The 21,083-nt window shown below is 43.2% G+C and overlaps 1 protein-coding gene across 1 annotated transcript; it reads right to left on the bottom strand.

The window, feature by feature from the left end:
- Positions 1 to 3,890: 3,890 nt before the first annotated feature.
- On the bottom strand, positions 3,891 to 7,731 carry LOC116513549 (acyl-coenzyme A thioesterase 1-like). Its single transcript, XM_032224693.1, has 3 exons — positions 7,097 to 7,731; positions 5,960 to 6,162; positions 3,891 to 4,484 (listed from the first exon to the last, which is right to left on the bottom strand). The coding sequence occupies exons 1-3, from the start codon at positions 7,659 to 7,661 to the stop codon at positions 3,891 to 3,893; spliced, it is 1,362 nt and encodes a 453-aa protein (XP_032080584.1). The 5' UTR covers positions 7,662 to 7,731.
- Positions 7,732 to 21,083: the final 13,352 nt, after the last annotated feature.

Genomic DNA, 21,083 nt, shown 5'->3' with positions numbered 1-21,083 from the left:
GATTAAGGAATGGATAACACTAAAAAACTCTAGACTATTGAATGTAGAAGGTCATGATTTACTGTTGGGATGGCATGCTTTTTTATGGTATAAAAGAACTAAAGCACGTGGCTATTTTAGAAGACATTATATAAGGGAGGCCTTGTTATTAAACTGGGAAAAGGTTAAAAGATTACACTACTTAAAAATTCCAGTCTGGATATCAACGATTGAAGCATTTTCATATCCAATAATATATAAAAAGGAACAAACAGATATGTTGAAATATTGAATGCAGAGGGTGAACTCAAATCTATTCAAGAGTTGAAACAAGAAGGGATAGAAATGAATTGGTACTCATATGTACAGATACAATCTAGATATAATGAAGATAGAAAATCAAAAGGTTTTTACAATAAAATGACTGAGTTAGATAAAATCCTAACAGGTACTGATGAAAAAGTAATTTAAAAACTATATGGATATTTATTGGAGGTTAAATTACAAGAGGAACAAGTTAAAGAAACTATGATAGCTTGGGGTGAAAACTTTAGGCATGGGATTGATTTAGAGAAATGGCAGAAATTGTGGTCTCAAAATTATAAAATGATAATGTCTACTGCATATAGAGAAAATTTGTATAAGATGTTTTACAGGTGGCATCTATCCCCAACGAGAATTGCAAGAATGTCCAAGAATAAATCAGAAAAGTGTATGAAATGCCATCAGATACCGGGCTCATATTACCACATGTGGTGGACTTGCATTGAAGCTAAAAGATACTGGACTAAAATTCACATGTGGTTGGAGAAAATGATACACAAACATATAGATCTTAAACCAGAGGTCTTTTTATTGGGAATTATACCAGAAATCTATAACAAAGACTTAAAATATTTGATTGTAAACGTGCTAACTGCAGCCAGAATCGTATTTGCTAAAAACTGGAAAAATGAAACAATACCAAAACAGAAAGAAGTTATTTGAAAAATAATGGAGTGTGTTGAAATGAGTACATTGACATTTGAAATCAGAGAACAAGAAGGCGAGCAATTTTATAAGAGAAGGGATTTGTTTTATCAGTGGCTGGGGGAAAAAACCTGGAAATGAAAAATGTCTTACTTATGTTTTAACTGAAGGAGCTAAGTGATAATACAATTATGCTGTGAAATAGATTAATAATGATACAATGAAAGACTGATACATATATGAATTGAATACTTTAGAACTTTTTGTTTTAAAATAGATAAGGATAACAATGAATTTATGTATACTTGATAGAGGATTGGTGATATAATGTATAACCCTAAGAATATATTATAAAGATATCTTGTTATTGATAAATAATTTTAATAAGGACGTAATTAAAAATTGGTATATATATGAAGTGACTATTTAGAATACCTTGTTGAAAAATGAAGGAATAATATCTTTGTTTGAATGTATGGTATACAAGGATAATAATGAACATAAGTATACTCGATGGCTGATTGGTGGAATTATACATAATTGAAAACAGTGATATACAAATATAAATGGTTGGTAAATCTCTTTCACATTGGGATCTGTGATAATATAAAGGTATATTGTTATTAAACAGAAAATTAAGAATGTAAGGGAATTAGGTTTATTGGAAAAAATAATAATAATATTAATTGTAATTGAATATACATTGTACAATGAAAGTGAGATATTTAGTTATGTTAGATGAAAAATCTGTGATTGTAAATGTAATTGAGAATATGGATGCAAAAACACTTGTAACCAAACGACATGCTGTATGTAATGGATGAGATCATTTTTTAATACATTTTTTTATTTTATTTTTATGTTTAAAAAAACAATTTGTAAAAAAAAAAGATAGTACTCAATTTATGATCATAATTGATCCTGGAATTACAATCATAAGTCATGCCAGTCGTTAAGGTGGTCATATGACTGAAGCTAATTTGATTATCTTTTTTTGCAGGGGTCATTAAATGCATGTGATGGTCATTAAGTGAATCCATTCTCTTTGTATAAAAGCAATTTTCTTTTAGCAAGAAGGATGAGTCAGGGATTTATCAGTATCTAGCAAGTCATAATGCATAATTATTTATTTGTGTTTACCTTCATAAGCTTTTATTGTGTATGCCTGTAGTTGATATTGTAGTCTTGGTTCTCTAGTTCCTGCTTTTAATTTGGTATAAATTATGTATGTTGTTTAATATTAATAACCCTATTTTTTAAAAAAAAGATCTATGAATAAGACTCTGTATCCGTTAACATATTTTGTTGTTGTTGTTGTTGTTGTTGCTGAACAGGTACTAAGATGCCTTTTTAAGATCATGCAAACGGATCCTTTATGGAAAATCAAAGCTCTTGCTATCAGAGGTATTGTACTATTAAACTGTTGAGAATTCTTATTACGGATTGAATCTATCTGTAAATTGTTTTTGCAACTGTAATTTTGGACGTTATCTTATTTGTCAAAATCTTATCTAGTCTTTCAGTAACAGAACAGGAAGCTGATCTTCTTATATCCTGTATAAGACTTAACTTTTAGGAAGTATGTATTGCATTGAATCCATGGAATGTGTGTGTGTGTGTACACGAGTGAGTGGCATGGACTCAGGATAACCATGCTTGGCCTAGGCCCACTTGGAATAATGGGATATTAAATGTGTTGTGATTACCAAGTCTAATCAAACAACTGTATCCTTATAGCTCCCAACTTGTGATCTATAGATACAACAAGTGATCCATACTGGGCAGTAAATTGAATTATCATGAGGTAATTAAAATGGACCACCTGTATGTAGGTATGAACTATATTATTTCAAATGGCTGACTTGGAAGGTAGTTTACAAAACATTTGATTTCAGTGGAGTCAGAGGTGGGTTGCTCCCGGTTCGGTCCAGTTCAGCTGAACTGGTAGTGATATTTTGGCCTGGGCCACAGAACCGGCAGGGATCCAGCTGGCCAGGGGAGCAACCCACCTCTGATCAACACAATATATTATCACTTCTTTATTTCCAGTGAAGGTTCCCTTCAGTAACATTCTTTGGCTTCTGTTAAGAGTAGTGTTTCATTTCAGAATACATGTAATCCTCAACTTACAACAGTTCGTTTAGTGACTATTTGAAGTTACAATGGCACTGCAAAAGTGATTTATGACCATTTTTCACACTTCATCGTTGCAGCATTCTCATGATCATGTGATTTACATTCAGATGCTTGAAAACTGGTTCATATTTATGATGGTTGCAGTTTCCTGGGGTCATGTGATCCCCTTTTGCAACTTTCTGACAAGCAAAGTCAATGGAGAAGCCAGATTTACTTATCAAGCATGTTATTCACTGCAGTAATTTACTTAATTGTGGCATGTAAAGTTATAACATGGGGCTTACTCACTTAACAACGGTCTTGCAACAGGAATTTTGGTCTCAATTGTGGTCATAGGTTGAGGACTACCTGTAATGCATTGACAAGTGCAGGCAGGCACGGAGTCCAAGGGCAGGTCACTCTCAGAGAATGAGGGCTCAGTCCTTGATGCTATTCCTCATTCAAGCCCAGTTGGACTCCAAAGGGAGTTTATTCCCGGTTATTCCTGAAGATCTGGTGCAATTTGCTTAAGAACTTAGTTGTCATTTGGAATAAGAAGGTGGCTGGGACTTTGAACCTATAGATTTAAATAAACTAATAAATAAGATCACACTGTAGGGCCACCGCCTGGATGCAGATCTTAGTCTTCAGGATTTTAATATGGAATGCAGAAATATTTGAAAACTAGATAAAGAGTGTTCAAATGGGATTCATCACATATGAGTTTCCTTCTTGCCATTTCATATCCATTCCCAGCATTATTCTCACATCCCCAGTATTTAGCTTAGCAAACATACATGCTGAAACCCAGCTCATAACTAATTCATTCACAATTTGTTTTTGTTGCCATTGAGGATTTGATGAAAGAAGTTTTGAATCTGCTTCCAAGCATCCACCTGCGCTGCTGCATGTGCTCTGGGTTGCCCTCCCCAGACCACTCTTTTGCCCACAAAAAGGTGGACTGAAGCAGGGCACAGTGGTGTATAAGGAGGTTCAATGTAATGACCTGCTTCAGGATAGCAAATTATTCCAGGTTTGTCTTTTCCATGAGCTTGTAAATGTTTGGCAGCTTCATTGGCAAAAAATTCACTCTTCCAATTATGATCATCCATGCCCACAATAAAAAGAAAGCGTCCCTCAGCTTTCTCCAATGGAATTAAGCTTTGGCGGTCAACACGCTCTAATGGGTTGTTCAGAACATCAATCATGTCATAGATCCCATTCTGAACAATTTTGGCTCGATTTATATTAAAGCCGACAGGTGGAATGGTGATATCCTTGTAGTGTACTGCTACACCTGTATTGGCTATACAACCATTAACGGTGACTATTGCCGTGATGCCTTTTAAAAATGAGGCCATGGAGAGACAGATGTCACCCCCTTTGGAGTGTCCCAACACGCCAATTCCTGGACCTTTAACCTAAACAGACGGAAAGAAAGAAAAGGAAAATCAGATTCACACTGCTAACAATGTTTCTACTGCATGGGATCCTACGGCTATGTTCATACAGCAACCCTAAATGAATAACCAGATGAATCTTGTTAAGCACGGCATATTATGGTTTAATCGGTCAGCCACCCCTTAAGCAAACCAGAGGATGTGTTATGCACACACAGCTTGTAAGAAAATTATCCATGCTATTTCACTTTCTGTTACAGTAATTGCCTAAAGCAGGGGTGTCAAACTCAAGGCCTGCGGGCCGAATCTGGCCGCAGGGTGCTTAGATCTGGCCCACGGGACTGCCCTGGAAACACTGAAGGACCAGCCTGCAGTGCCTCTGCCAGCGAAAACAGAGGTTTTTTCCCCCCTGGCAGAGGGTTGCAGAAGGCTGTCCCATTTGATAATGGAGAACAGGAGTCCATTTTCACTGGCAGAGTGATTGGGACACCATATAGGGACCCTCACACAAGTGATGTCAAGCTAGCCACACCCACCTCAGCCTCCTGAGGTAAAACACAACCCTTATGCGAATCTCAATGAAATCGAGCTTGACAACCCTGGCCTAAAGCTTTCACGCTTCAGTTACTCTTGCATACCTTTGGCTGCCCCAAATGGAAAGGAATGAGTTGTTAAGATCCTTAAATTTTCCATGATCTATTTCAGGAATAAAATGTTCCTGAAACAAATGTTCCTGAAAAAGCACAAAATGTTCAGCAAGCTCAAACAATACAGCAACATTTGAATTTAATTAATTTCCCAGAATAACTATAGTTCTAGGTTTACAAAATATAGGAAACCTTTGATAACACTAGTTGAAGCAACTTACATGTTAAGCAGCATGCTGAGGTAATGTAGGGATAGATTTTGCTGCTAATCATGATTTTTCTTTTCAACTGATTACGGATAGTTTTGATGCAAAATGATTGCTAAGTGAAACCACAGTTGTCTTATGATCTTACTTCAGTTTTCCTTTGCTTTATAGAACTGCAAAGGTCATAAATGCCAGGAATTAATTACTTTTCCATTATAGTAATTGCAAATGGTCGCTAAATGTATCATTCTCTAAACAAGGACGTCTTGTAAATGCCTTTATTTACTGGTTGAATTACTGGTCTTTTTACAGCCCAGGGGCCATCCTTTCACTATCCTAATTGGCGATGGTGGGGGGAGGGGCAGGATGGTAGGTGGGGGGGAGGGGGGATGTGCGTGTGGTGGTCTTCCACAACACTCCCAATTTCTCATTGTGGCCCCTTGAGAAAATTAATTGCCCACCCCTGAACTAGGATAACATAGTAGTATACACATTACTGCCCCCTCCAATTTCCCCTTTGACAATCATCTTGTCTGGAAAACTGAGCTGAGTCTGACCCCAACTGACTGAATACATTTTTGTGGCTAAAAAACCCAAGATCTCAGTTAAACCTCTTAAAAAGGCCAGGAATAGAGCAACCTACCACTGGATGTTTTAGCATATAATTGACAGCTTCTTCAAAGTACTCCAGATGCAATTCCGTCATGTCCTTAGGAAGATCTTCATATCCATAATAGGGCAAAGCCAATACGGCAAAGCCATGATTGGCCAACAGACATGCTGAACTTTCTGGAATCCCTACTCCAGTTCCAGGTATCCGAATGATACCTGGAAAAGGGCCTTTACCTGCAAGAAATATGAAGTAGAGCAATTGTTTTTAGTTACCACAGATTTCTTAAGAACTTAGCATACTTTCAACAAAGTCCTGCATCAAAGATAAAGGACAAAAGGGTACATGGCTTGATTCAAACAACTGGCCAAGCGATAGCATGGTTTCATTGTTTAGCTTGTTCTGTCACATAAAGGTAGCCACTGTGGTTTGAAAATCAGAATTTATGGTTTAGAGTATTACAAAAACCACTACTCTATTAAACCACCCATTAATACAATATGTGAACATATTGAACAATATGTGGCTATGCACAATGTGTTGGCTATTCTAAATTGCAGATCCCAGAGCTAGTGTAAAGGTGTATTGTATTCCATTGATTTTAATATCAGAAATTATAAAGCCAATTTGGTGTAGGGGCTGAAGGCACCAGAGTATTGGGGGACTCTTATTTTCTAAGCCTCTCTTGGGTACACAGCCAACTGGGTGACTTTGGGCCAGTCACTCTCTCTTAACCCCAGGAAGCCAAATTTCCAGAAACTGTGTCCAAAAAGCTGAAGGGATTAGTCCAGGCAGTCACTTGGAGCCAAGACTGGTTTGAAAGCACAAAAAAATAAATAAAAGGAATTACGCCTTATTCAATCTTATTCCCGAGTTCATATAACATACTAGGCTAATATATGGTCGCATTACAGGTTGATTCAACCTGTAATGCTGGGTAAACGTTGGGTAAAAATATCTAAACGTCAACTAACCAAACTGAGTTCTAACAACGCACTGAATCGAAACAGCCTCAACCTGTCTGATTAGTTATAGTACCGTAGCTCAATTCAGCGTGACCGTGAGAATCCAAAAAGTGGATTAATTAAATCGCTCTTAGCGGCTGATCCTCCGGGACGTGAGTGTATTATTAATAGAGTAATTTCTGTAGGAAGGTCCCCCGCTGTTTACCCGGAGGCTGGAAAAGAGTGGCCCGGATGCTCCCTTCCCGCACCGGGAGTCTCTTCACCCCGTCGGCCAGGAATCTCCGCTCGTGGGAGCCCTTGGCCAGGACGCGACCAGGCAAAGTCGCTCCCAGCCTTTCTAACACCTCCAGCTCCAGGAGAAAGGGGCGCTCGACGTCGCGCTTCACCAGGCGCCTGAGGGGTTTTAGCGGCTGCAGCGACCACAGCAGCCCCATCGGCTCCAAACCCGAGAAGGTCCCGCCTTCAAGCGCCGGCGAGCGCTGCAGATCCAGCCGCCCTTCGCCGTCTGCTCGGTAGAAGGCGTGCGACTCGAAGCGCTCCCCTTTCTCATCTTCCAGCGACGCACGGAGCCCGATCTCCTGCTCGGGCCGGAGCCCTTCCACCGAGATGGCCAGCGGCTGATCGAAGAGGCTGTGGTCGGCGGGAGAAAAGTTGAGGCGAGGCTCCATGATACGAGGAGAGACGGAAAAGCGCGCCCGCCGGTTCCGCAAACCACCGAAGCTCACAATGGAAGTCCTTCGCCAGCAGTGACTCAAGCAGCCCCGTAACATTTTGTTCGTAAACAACGCCACGCCTCTTGGGACCGCGACTCCCACGCTAAATTAATTCGCGTCTTGGCACTTCTTGGAGCAAGGCAGGTCGCACTGGTGGAACTGCCGATTTAGTGTTCGCAATCCTCTTTTTGCGACGAGCCTGGTCTTCGTTGTTCCGCGTGGGAGTGACTCCTCCTATTATGTTTTTCGGGTTGATAATTTAGTCAGAATGAACAAATGGGTGTCTCGTTATTTAAATTTATTTGCAGCTAATTCCACTGAACTTCCTGGACTTCGCTGCTATATAGACATGCAATAGTATTGTTCTCAGATACTCAGTACTGTTCGCAGTACTGAACATCTGCTCTAAGCCATTGCCGCTTCCAATGACAACCCATAGCTGTTTCTGGGTCTGCTCCCATTTGACCCTGTGCCACCCTCCATATTTTTAACTTGTCAACTGGGCTATTATTGAGCGTCTGTTCGACTCCTTTTTGAAAGAGCACTTGACCGTTGTTCTAAAATACAGCAACCCTAAATGGATAACCAGATGAATCTTGTTAAGCACGGCATATTATGGTTTAATCAGTCAGCCACCCCTTAAGCAAACCTAGCAGGCTAAAAATACAAAGAAATAATAATCCTTAAATAATAAAGAAATAAATAATCCTTATTTGTTAAATCTGAGTTGGCCTGGAAATAATTAAATAGGCGCACAAAAATCCAAGGACTTCTGATAAGACCGGGCGCCGCATCCCCTGCCCCACCTGCCACCCCAAAATTGTGCCCCACCACGAATGGGGTGCCCAGCATCCCTGCCAGTGGCGAAGAAGTGCCCTGGGCGCTGCTGGACTCTTCCCTCCCCTTGCTCGTTGGGGCGGGTGGCGGTGAAACTGCCCGGCACGCTGCCTCTCCTCTCCTGTCGATTGTTATCCGGGAGATTGGGTGTGAAACCATGGTCGCTGGCAGCGACACTTAACGTCGTGGGTTCTAAGAAGTGGCTGCCAGGGCACCCCATTCTCTGCCCCACCTGCCACCCTAAATTGTACTCCACTGGAAATGTGCCTCTTAATAGATCAGTGTTTTTCAACCACTGTGCCGCGGCACACTAGTGTGCCGTGACATAGTGTAAGATGTGCCGTGGGAAAAACACCCATCTATATTGAATATAGGCACAGAGTTAATTTTTTTTAACATTTTCTAATGGTGGTGTGCCTTGTGATTTTTTTCATGAAAAAAGTGTGCCTTTGCACAAAAAAGGTTGAAAAACACTGTAATAGATCCACGACGTGGGTTTTCTTTGCTGCCTGCGAAACCCAGGCGGCCAGCAGCCAAGCAATCAAGCAACCAAGCCACCATCGGCCGGCTGCCTCTAATCTTCCTGCCCTGTGTCCACGCCCGGCTCCTGCCCCTCTGCCTCACTGTGCTGCCCTCTCGCTTTTCTCCCTGCCTCCCCCAGCTGAGAGTGCTGGCCAGGAGAAAACAGGCGGTGAGTCTGTAGAGGAAGAGGAGGGCGCGTGGCTTTGCGATGTGCACTGGGGAACTGGGAAGGAAAGCATTTGCAGGTGGCAGCGCATGCTGGAACTGCCTGCCACCTGAAACACGATGCACTTGTTTGGCCTCTGCACGCGCCCTTTTTGGAATCGGGGAAGGGAGCCTGCAGCCCCAAAATGCTTCCATTGAAAAGGCTTTCATCGCAGTTCCCCAGGCAGCTTCAGGAATCAGGCGCCATGTGAAAGTGAGGATCCCCGCCGCATGGAACCCCCCGAAAAGGCGATGCGCGGAGTGGATGGGTGGAGTTACATTCAGAGTATAAGACACACCCAGATTTTCACCCTCTTTTGGGGGGTAAAAAGGTGCATCTTATAGTCCGAAAAATACGGTACTTATGTAACAAAGCTTAAGGGCTCTGCAAGGCTGGAAAGACAAAGATTCAGACTCTCCTGAATTCTCAAGCCAAAATATGTTTTATAATTCGCAGACAGCAGAGATTTCTAAAGAGGAAAAGGTCAAGATGGCAGCCCCAGCTGCATGATTGAAGCTTCATTCTCCCCCCCCCCCCCCGCAGATATCATCTTTTCCCAGAAAAATGAAATATTCTAGGAAATATTGAAAAGGCAGAATATTTCCCTGGATGTGAAAAGAAAGAAACAGTTTTAAAAGACAGAATAGTTGCCTGTAGCTTCCTGCCCATCCCCACTGGGCCATTGAGAAGGCCTGCTAGTCCCTTTTACATAATAAAGACTTCTCCACTGCAGCTGCAGGGGGAAGGAATGTTGGAACTTTACTCAACTGATCACACGGCATCTGAAAACTCATCTATACCTGGATTCAAAACAGCCTAGAGAGTAGCCCCTGCATGGCCCCATGGGAGTCTGACAACCAATCAGAATACATTTCTTACACAGGAACAGGAAACAGAGAGGTGGAACTAAACAGGGTATAAAAAGCCCAGCAAGCCCCTCCTTCAGCCCTTCTCTTCTTCTCCACCAATATTGAAGCATGTGATCACCTTTTCTGTTCAGGGCTCAAGCCATGTGGCCCTGTCCAACAATAAACCATCTTTCCAAGCAGCCTCCATGTCTCCAGTGTCTTTTTCCCCACTTGGAGCTCAACCCAGAAGGACATTTCTTTCATCACTTGTTAAAAAGGACTATTTGGCTGCATGATTGCGGCTGCTAGCTTGACTTGTTTTTGACTCCTTTCCTGCTGACTCCTGTTGTTACTGCCACATAAGAATGTAGATGATTGATTAAAATTGGGGCTACCGCCTAAAAGAGAAAGCTTAAAGCAGTGTTTCTCAACCTGGGCAATTTATAGATGTGTGGATTTCAACTCCTACAAATCCTCAGCCAGTTTGACTGGCTGGGAAATTCTGAGAATTGAAGACCACACATCTTTAAGTTGTTTAGATTGAGAAACACTGGCATAAAGCATTCTCCCAATTTCTTAATGCCTTCATTGGTGCAAACTGGAAACTGGAATGATACAGGTGAAAGGCAATATTCCATCGTGGACTTCTTCCAGATCTGGTGTTTTTTTGGGAGGTTTCCTTTCTTGTTCGTTTTCATTCCTCAGGAGCTCCAAAGATAAGTGGCCCTTTGGACAGAAAATTATAATGTTCGAAGCAGATTCTGAATGGCTAGAAATTTCCCAGAAATTAAAAATGAATGATGACAAAGATTTTTATACTATATTAATATACATTCACATACTGTACCGGATACATATTTAAGGTCTGTTTTTTTTCCCCCAAAAAGGTGTTACATACTGACAGCCAAATGGTAGGCTCCACCAAGGTCCTTCAATCCCACGGGAAAATACTCCAAGCCGATTGGTCGAGCCATCTGACAGCTCCCTATAAAAGGGCTAGCTGTCAGACATTCGGGTGCTGGATTTGTAAACAGTTTTAGTTGTTTTAGTTGTAGTTTTATTGAACTTGTATGCCGCCCAATTCCCCAAGGGGACTCAGGGCGGCTAACAAACTAAATAGGGGAAAGGGGAAATACAAAAAATGAAAAGACAGACAAATACAAACAGATTAAAAACTCATCAACAGCCGCAACCATTCGAGTGGGGCTGGGAACTCATCAGCCCCAGGCCTGCTGGAACAGCCAGGTTTTAACGGCTTTGCGGAAAGCCTGAAGGGTGGCGAGAGTACGGATCTCCACGGGGAGATCGTTCCAGAGGGCCGGAGCAGCTACAGAGAAGGCCCTCCCCCAGGGGGTCGACACACTGGCTAGTTGATGGAATCCAGAGGAGGCCTAATCTGTGGGATCTAATCGGTCGTGAGGAGGTAATTGGCAGAAGGCGGTCTCTCAAGTACCCAGGTCCGATACCATGTAGAGCTTTAAAAGTAATGACTAGCACCTTGAAGCGCATCTGGAGTCCAATAGGCAGCCAGTACAGCTCGCGGAGGATAGGTGTGACGTGGGTGTACCGAGGTGCACCCATAATCGCTCGCGTGGCTGCATTCTGGACAAGCTGCAGTCTCCGAATGCTCTTCAAGGGCTGCCCCATATAGAGCGCATTACAATAGTCCAATCTTGAGGTCACAAGGGCATGAGTGACTGTTCTGAGTGCCTCCCAGTTCAGGTAGGGTTGCAATTGGTGCAACAGGCGAACCTGGGCAAATGTCCCCCTGGTCACAGCTGACAAATGATGCTCTAGAGTCAGCTGTGGGTCCAGGAGGATTCCCAAATTGCGAACCCTGTCTGAGGGGTGTATAATTTCACCCCCCAGCCTGAGAGTTGGAATACAAGGCCAATTATTGGGAGGGAAAAACAGCAGCCACTCGGTCTTGTCGGGATTGAGTGCAAGCTTGTTCACACCCATCCAGACTCTAACAGCCTCCAGGCACTGACACATCACGTCAACCACTTCACTGAGTTGGCACGGGGCAGACAGATACAACTATGTATCGTCCGCATTTTGGTGGTATTTTATCCCGTGCCGCCGAATGATCTCACCCAGTGGCTTCATGTAGATGTTAAACAGGAGGGGGGACAGGACCGAACCCTGCGGCACCCCATACTTAAGGGGTCTAGGGGTTGATCTCTGCCCTCCAATCAACACCGACTGCGACCTGTCCGAGAGGTAGGAGGAGAACCACCAAAGGACGGTGCCTCCCACTCCCACCTCCTGCAACCGCCGCAGAAGGATACCATGGTTGATGGTATTGAAGGCTGCTGAGAGGTCAAGGAGCACTAGGACAGAGGCATAACCACTGTCCCTGGCTCTCCAAATATCATTGATCAGTGCGACCAAAGCAGTTTCCGTGCTGTAGCCAGGCCTGAATCCAGACTGAAAGGGGTCTAGATAATCGGTTTCATCCAAGGATCGGCGGAGCTGAGAGGCCATCACTTTCTCAACAATCTTCCCAACAAAGGGGAGGTTGGAGACTGGATGGTAGTTACTTAGAATGGCTGGATCCAAAGAGGGGTCTCACCACCGCCGCCTTTAAGAGCGACGGGAGGGTCACCTCCTGAAGAGAGGCGGTGACTATCATCTGGATGCAGCCCCGTGTCACCTCTCTGCTGTTAGCAACCAGCCAAGAGGGGCACGGGTCTAGCACGCAAATGGAGGCGCTCACAGCTCCCATGGCCTTGTCCACTTCCTCAGGTGTGACAAGTTGAAAGTCAATCCATAAATTCCGCTCAAGACCCTCCCCCGGTACCTTGGCTGGCTCTGAGCAATTGGAGTCCAGGTCTGCCCAAAGCTGAGCAACTTTATCCACGAGAAATTGAACAAATTCCTCAGCTCTACCGTGTAAAGGTTGCCCGCATCCCTCCCTTTCAAGAGGGAGTGGGTTATTTTGAACAAGGCGGCTGGGCGCGACTCAGCGGAAGCAATCAGAGCGGCAAAGTATGTATTTTTTGTTGTCCGAATTGCCAGAAGGTAGGCTCTGATGCAGACTTTTAACAGTGCTCGGTCTGACTCGGACTTACTGGCCCTCCAGCGGCGCTCTAGGTGTCTCTTTTGGCGTTTCATCTCCCAGAGTTCCTCAGTAAACCAAGGAGCCCTCCTGGATCCGCTACCTCGGAGAGGCCGTAAAGGCGCAATCCGGTTGATAGCCTCTGACGCCGCTGAGTTCCAAGCAGCGACCAAGGCCTTGACTGTGGACGAGAGTATCAGGTATAACACCAAGCGCCGTCTGAAAACCCAGAGGGTCCATAAGGCGCCTGGGGTGGAACCACCTAAATGGTTCCTCCTCCCTACAGTGGGGGATTGGTCTCCAAAAGTCAAGCCTCAGCAGGAAGTGGTCTGACCATGACAGGGGCAAGATCTCAATACCCCTCAAACCAAGATCCCAACTCCACTGCTCCGAGAGAAATACGAGGTCGAGCGTGTGACCCGCTGAGTGAGTCGAGCCCCGAATTACTTGGGTCAAGCCCATGGCTGTCATGGAAGCCATGAACTCCTGCGCTCCATCAGAGTGTTCGCCGAGCGAAGGCAAATTGAAGTCCCCCAGCACCATAAGCCTGGGGAACACAACTGCCAGCTCGGCTACTGACTCGCGGAGCGAGGGGAGGGCTGCTACAATGCTGTTGGGAGGCAGGTACGTTAACAACAAGCCCACTTGACCCTCAAGGTCCAACTTCACCAGTAAGGACTCACACCCGACAAGCTCCGGAGCAGGGATCCTGCGAGGAACTAGAGACCTTTGCATAACAATGGCCACTCCCCCACCCCTTCTTTGGGGTCGCGGCTGATGAAGCACCTGAAAACCCTCTGGGCACATCTCAGTGAGGGGGACACCTCCCTCCGGGCCCAGCCAGGTTTCAGTAATACATGCCAGGTCTGCCCCCTCGTCTAAAATTAGGTCCCGGACGAGGGGAGCCTTGTGAACCACAGACACGGCATTTAGCAACAGCAGCCTGAGACCAGGGCCCTGATTACCCATGCCATCTGGCCTTGGAGTGGAACTAGTAGGGCCGGAAGGAGGGATCTCTGAGACGTAGCGAACCCTCCTTCCCCGGTAATGGCTAGCCCTAAAGTTCCCGCCATATCTGCCTCTCCCTGTTATGACTGTAATGTTCCGGCCCACTCCCGGGTCCATGGTCCCCCCGTCGTTCCATCTGGCAACCGCATTCTTCGGCAGGCCCTTCGAATCAAACATCCTAGGCTGGGATTGATCCTTGGCCCCTCTGACATTTCTGCAGTGCACTCAGTGCAGAGGGTACCCGGTTGTGGTCCCAGCCTATTCAGACATACAACACATCCATACAGCCAAGCAATCCCCACGTAGCAGTTAAAAACACAAAAATACAACAATAATGGATTAATAAAAAGTGGGCTCATTCATGCAATCATACAATAACACCCATATCACATGCACTCCCCATATAAGTTAAAAAATTGCACAGCGGGGCAAGGAGTTCATATAGGCTTATGCTAAATGGAAGAGGGAGTCCTAGTATTCCTGGGCTTCTCCTCTGCAAAGTCCCATAGAGAGGGCAGAGTCCAAAAAATCTGGAGCGATAGGGAAGCTAATGTCAGTTTGGGGATGGTGCGGAGCAAGCTCCCTGCCCACGTTCTCTTCATCCACTGCTCAAGTGGGAGTCTCAGTGAGGTCGGGGATGGATTCAAAAGACCCAGCTTGCTCCAAGGTGATGGTCCAGAGAACAAAAGTGAGGGCGGGGATGACCGGGAGGCAGAAAGGCCATGGTTAGTCTTAGGTACAGCAGCGAAAACCGAAAGGCTGGTCATGATTGAAGGGCCAGGGGTTGTAGCAGCCAAAGCACAGCTCCCCCAGCAATCTGGATCCAGCTGAAAAAGGCTGTGCCCCTGATGGAAGGGGGGAAGAAGAGGGGGAAGGACACCCCTCCAGGCAGCCAAGCCGCAGTGTTCACAAGGTGGCATCAGCGAGCCAGCAGTCCATCAGGCTAGCAACCCCAACCCTACCCCTATCCCTAACCCTATCCCTAACCCTAGCCAAGTCCTAACCCTAGCCCTAACCCTAGCTCTACCACTAACCCTAACCCAGATCCTAACCCTAAGCCTAAGCCTAACCTAACCCTAACTCTAGCCTTAACCCTCACCCTCACCCTGACCCTAGCCCCCTCCAGCAACAGCACGGTAACAGTTGTAGCAGTCAGGGCAGTAATAGCCGGATCAGGCCCCCCCCAGGACAGACTTTCGGTCCGCTGAGACCAAAGCGCGACAGCCGCAGCTAGTCACAGGGGGGGGTTCCTCCCCCTCAAAGCCAGAAGCTGGAATCTCACTGTCCCAACGTCGTCGCTGCCACCAGAGATTAGTTTAGAAACGCGCCACATTCAAAGCGCCACCGCCATTTTCATAGCTGGCCTGAGGGGTGGGGAGATCTCTGGAGCGTTCAAAATGTCCAGGGGCCGCTGAAGCAGTCCCCCTTACAGCGCTCCCCCAATCCCTCACTCTTCCCTCCGAAGATTAACAGTCAGGAGTCTGCCGCCGTTGCCGAGTGCAAAAAGCCGCCCTGCAGCTGGTCTAAAGCTGGTCTATCGCTGATCTTCAACGCCGTCTTTGTTATAAGCCAGCATAAGATGGAAAGATTCGGTGCCTGGGGAGCATTTACACACACCCCTCCAGTAAAAAAACACACACCCCTGGACAGCCAGCTCAGTCACCTCCAAGGGGGGAACTTCTTCCTCTGAATTTCCAGGGGCTCCATCCCTCCGTCCTCCCAATTCCACTCAGAGAGCCGCTCTACAGCTGGTCTGAAGCCGCTCTAGTTGTCTGATAAAAGCTGTTGTTTGTCACTGAAGCCTGAGTCTGTCTCATCCATTCACCTGATCTAACAAAAGGGTTTTGTTATTATAAGTCATAGCTTCTATTATTGCTATAGGGTTGTATTTCTGCAGTATTGACTAGAGGTTCTTAACACTGTAATGGTTAGAGGCATTGTGTCATTGTTAGCTATTGTTTGAAATGCTGAAATTAATAAATATTATTTAGATTTTTCTCATGCAAAACTGAATATAACATTAATAAACAACTGCAAATTATATCAAACATTTGTTGTACAATAAAGTTTTCTGTCCCAAGCTGAACATTTAATAGTGCCTCCACTCTATTGTTACTTATTATTATTTGTGTTTGTTGATAAAAAGAGACAACAGATAAAGGAAAATAGGCAACAACAAAAGAGAAAAAAGGAAAAGAAAAATGTTTGGTTTCTAACGTCTTTCTATGCTTCTGCTAATTTATGATGTTTATAAAGGTTTAGGCCCCCTCGGAAGCCCAAACTGTAAATGTTTATACCATATTTGCCATGATGTGTGCATATTTAATACATAACATCTAATACATATGCTTGATGTACTCAGGTTTAAATTTCAGGGAAATATCATTTAATTTGAATTTTGGAGGCTTGATTATCTGTAGTAAAGTGATGTGAGAGCTAGTTCTCATTTGTACAGAAGTAAACAATCTGGTAGGGATGCGGTGGCTCGGTGGCTAAGACGCTGAGCTTGTCGATCAAAAGGTCAGCAGTTTGGCAGTTCGAATCCTTAGCGGCACGTAACGGAGTCAGCTCCCGCAGCAGGCCCAATCCCAAGCACTGCTGCTGATGGAACTGCGTTGCACCGCTGGGTCCGGGGACTTCTTCCAGCTGCCAGCTATTTGTGTGGAACAATATAGAGATGCAGATCAGTTTCTTTGGCAAGCTGGACAGTTTTGTTTGATTGACTCTCAGTAAATTTTGCAAAATATTCTTTTACAGAATTTGCTTTGTTTTTAATTGTGGTTGCCAAGTCAAGGATTGAAAGAATGGTTTGTGCTTCAGTAGACTATGCCTAGCTATAAAATTTAATCTATTTACTGGTTTCAGCCCATAAGTTCATCTCAAGAGGTTCGTACTTATTGGATAAATGAAGTGAGATAATGTTACTTAGAGGAGAGGCTTGTTTGCTTCTGTGGTACCTATAACTTTTTGTTGTTTCAGAGGTATTGATGAAGTCTGTTTATCTGAGCTGTGATGGGGCAGTGGTTAAAATGCAGTATTGCAGGCTACCTCTGCTGACTGCCAGTTGCCAGTAATTTGGCAGTTTGAATCTCACGGGCTCAAGGTTGACTCAGCCTTCCATCCTTCCAAGTTTGGTAAAATGAGGATGAATTGTTGGGGGCAATAGGCTGACTCTGTAAACCGCTTAGAGAGGGCTGTAAAGCACTGTGAAGCAGTAAGTGCTATTGCTACCTGCTGTTTCTTCTTCTTTTTCCACATGAGAGTAGTGCAAATGTATGCAGAGGGTGAACTCAAATCTATTCAAGAGTTGAAACAAGAAGGGATAGGCTTCCGGGGAGGGGTTGTCGTCGCCGGCAGCTTAACTGAGCTGCTTCCAGAGTTCTGGTTCGTTATCTATTTAATAACTATAGATATCTCTTTTTTCAGGCTAGAAAAAAGCAGAGAGGGTCTCAGTCGGCAAGAACCTTCTTTGAAGTTTGCAGCTTTTTTTTTTTTTTGGGCTGTGAATGGAGGGGGAGGATCAGCCAAGACTGAGTCATTTAACTCCGACCCGAACTTCTCAGCTGCATTTCACAGCTCAAGGCAAGTGACCCCCCCCCTCAGGACAATCTTTTGAAACTAGGCTATTGAAAATTAACACGAGCAGAGACCTAACCTGAGAACTTTATTTGTTTTCCTTATCAAAAATACCAGCTACAATGTTATAAAAAACTCCTTTGTTTAATGGTCTTCAAAATGGCGATTTTATAGCTTCCGCATTTGTTATAATGATATATCTCCAACTTCTTGGCACAGAATTATATCTCCAACTTCCTGGCACAGAATCAAAGGAATAACCTCATATAAATTAATTAGCTTCACTCCCTCAAAGATCTTTTCTTATCAACTTCTAAAAGTTTACTGAAATTATTTTATCTGAAATCAACGCGAGCAGAGACCAGACTTGAAAACTTTGTTTGCTTTCTTTCTATAATGGCACCGAAATCAAAGTCGGGGAGACGTTCTTTTAGCAATATATCTCAAGCATGTGTTACAAAGCCGCAGTCCTTACCTTCTACTGGAGATTTGTTAATGAAAGAATTTCTTTTTGAGACTCTTAAAGAATTCAGAGAGGAGATGAAACAACTTATTTCAGATTTATGTGATAAGCTTGATGCCAGGATTGCTCAAACAAAGGATGATATGATTGGATTTGTAACAGTATTGACAGACTATGTTGGTGGAATGGAAGATCAGCTGGAGCTTCTGGAGGAAGCCAACGCCAACCTGACATCCAAAATTGAAGTGCTGCAACAGAAAGTTGAAAACGCAGAAAAACAACTTGTTATGACAAATTATAAAAAGACAGAGCTTGCATTAAGAGTTAGGGGATTGCGTGAAAACGACCAGGAGAACTTGAAACAGATTTTTTCAGAGGCTTTCAGTCGTTTGGTGGGAAGTCCGGGATTCAAATTTGATTGGCAGATCCAGAAAATTTACCGTCATAATTCGTGGGTGGCAAAACAGAGACAGCTTCCGAGAGATGTAATTATATATTTTGCTACAAGAGAATCCAGAAACGCGATGCTACAAGAGTTTTATAATACCAGGCTGCAAATTGATGGACAGGACTTGATTGTTTTCAAGGAAATACCACCTCAAATGTTAAGAGCCAGGAGAGACTATGCTTTTCTAGTTAAAGAACTCAGAAATCGTCAGATACAGTATAGATGGGATGTGCCATTTGGTATTATAATTACATTCGGTGAGCAAAAATATCGTCTTAACTCTGTATGGGAAACCCGAGATTTTTACCATAAGATCTTAAAGGCGGAACATCCTGAATCACCTGGACTTGGAGAAAGACAAAGAGAAGGACAAGAGAAACAACGTAATACACAATTACAAAACAGGAAGTATCGTTTTCCCCTTCCGGAAGAGCAGGAGACCAGAGAACAAGGACCCAGTCGTGCCCCCAGACGAATGGGAAAATAAGGTGGATTGCAGCAACATCTATGATCATCAACTATTGATTAAGGAGACATGTATGAACTCATTACAAAAGAGAAAGTAAATATTTTACTATATCAAACAGCTTAAAAAAGATATAATTCCTCTGTAAGAAAATTATCCAAACTGATCCAAAATATTGGCTTAATTTTGAACTTGGTTAACATTCTGTGACTTTTGTTTTGCATAAAATGATATAGTTGTATACCGAGGAAGAGACATTAAGGTTGAACGAACTGATGTTGATTTCTTTTTTGGAAGATATATTGTATGGGATCTAAAAAGACTTAATGGATAATTTTGAATTATTTTTTTTTATATAAATTACTGATGACTTATTTTCCAGGGTGGAGGGCGGAGATCGTGGTGGTTCTCTTGGATCGCGGCCCAATTTGGATGGAGTTGGGAGGTGTGGTGTAGACGGGAGGGTAGTGGAGGTTGAATGAGAGCTTACTTTGAGATGGAACTGTAAAAATTGCTATCTGAATATACTGCTTGGAAGGATACATCCAGGGAGTTTGCAGGAAGGCGGAGCATATATGAGAGGAGTACGGATGAATATAAAATATATGTATGTGTATGTATATGGGCGTGTATATATATATATGTGTATATGGATGTATATGGATACAGATAGAGGCAGGGATGAGAAGAGCTGGACGAGGAAACCGAGAGAAGAACTTGAGATGTGTTTAAATTGTGTCAGAGAGGAAGGAAGCATAAAAGGGACAAATTAAGGGTTTGGAAATAGATATTTAGATAAAGGGATAAGGCCCCTAGCTAGAGAAGAATTCTACTTGGTTAACTTACTTGGTTTTAATATATGCTGAAATCCTGCAGGAAATTAATTAATTAAGATTAGGAATGATGTAAACCGCTTAAGTTTTTTTTTTTTAATGATAAGAAGCTGAGCTCAATGTAGAGAGTTTATTGATTTTCTTTCTTTTTTTTAGTACTTTTTTCTTCTATTCTTTTCCTTTTTCTTTTCACTTTTAACTTACTTGGTTTTAATATACTTGAGACTGTGTTTGATAAAAAGCTATACCGGGTACGGGATCTGGGAAGTCGGAAGGGGGAAAGGGAGGGGGGATTATAGGGGGGAGGGGGGTAATATAGTGTATGTTAATCTTTAGAACAACAAGAATGCACTTGTATACTGTTGCCTTTTTCTTTTCCTTTTTCTAATTTTAGTATAAAATAAGAAGCCGAATACATCGATGGATAGTAGAAATACACCGAAGTGAGGAGTAGAGGGAAAGAAGAGAGAGGGGTAGAGAGGGAATGAGAGGGGAATGGAAAGAGGGTGAGATGGAAGGGAGGGGGAGAAAGGAACGTTAGAGGGGGAGGGGAAGTAGAAGAGGGGAATGTTGAAGGGGAGAAAAGAAAGTTGGAGGGGGGAGAAAGAAAGGGTGTATGGAGGGTTGAAGCGCTATGTTGGTTTTGTATTTCGGAATATAAGAAGAGTTGTGTTTATTGCTTAATGTTATATGGCCTTAATCATACACAGTATATATGTGATTGTATAAAATGAAAATGAAATAAAACTTTTTAATTAAAAAAAAATGAAAAAAAAAGACTTCCCACCCCCAACTTTATCCATGGATAACCTTCAACTCTCCACCCAAAATTTTCAGGGAAGCAAAAAAACGAAAGATGCTTACAAATAAAATGTCATGGTTTTCCCGTAAAAAAAAAAAAAAGAAACAAGAAGGGATAGAAATGAATTGGTACTCATATGTACAGATACAATCTAGATATAATGAAGATAGAAAATCAAAAGATTTTTACAATAAAATGACTGAGTTAGATAAAATCCTAACAGGTACTGATGAAAAAATAATTTAAAAACTATATAGATATTTATTGGAGGTTTAATTACAAGAGGAACAAGTTAAAGAAACTATGATAGCTTGGGGGGGAAACTTTAGGCATGGGATTGATTTAGACAAATGGCAGAAATTGTGGTCTCAAAATTATAAAATGATAATGTCTACTGCATATAGAGAAAA

Source organism: Thamnophis elegans, chromosome 1 (genome assembly GCF_009769535.1).
Source record: "Thamnophis elegans isolate rThaEle1 chromosome 1, rThaEle1.pri, whole genome shotgun sequence".
Classification (NCBI taxonomy): Eukaryota; Metazoa; Chordata; class Lepidosauria; order Squamata; family Colubridae; genus Thamnophis; species Thamnophis elegans.
Note: the sequence above shows the minus strand (reverse complement) of the source record. Positions and strands in the feature narration are given on the sequence as shown.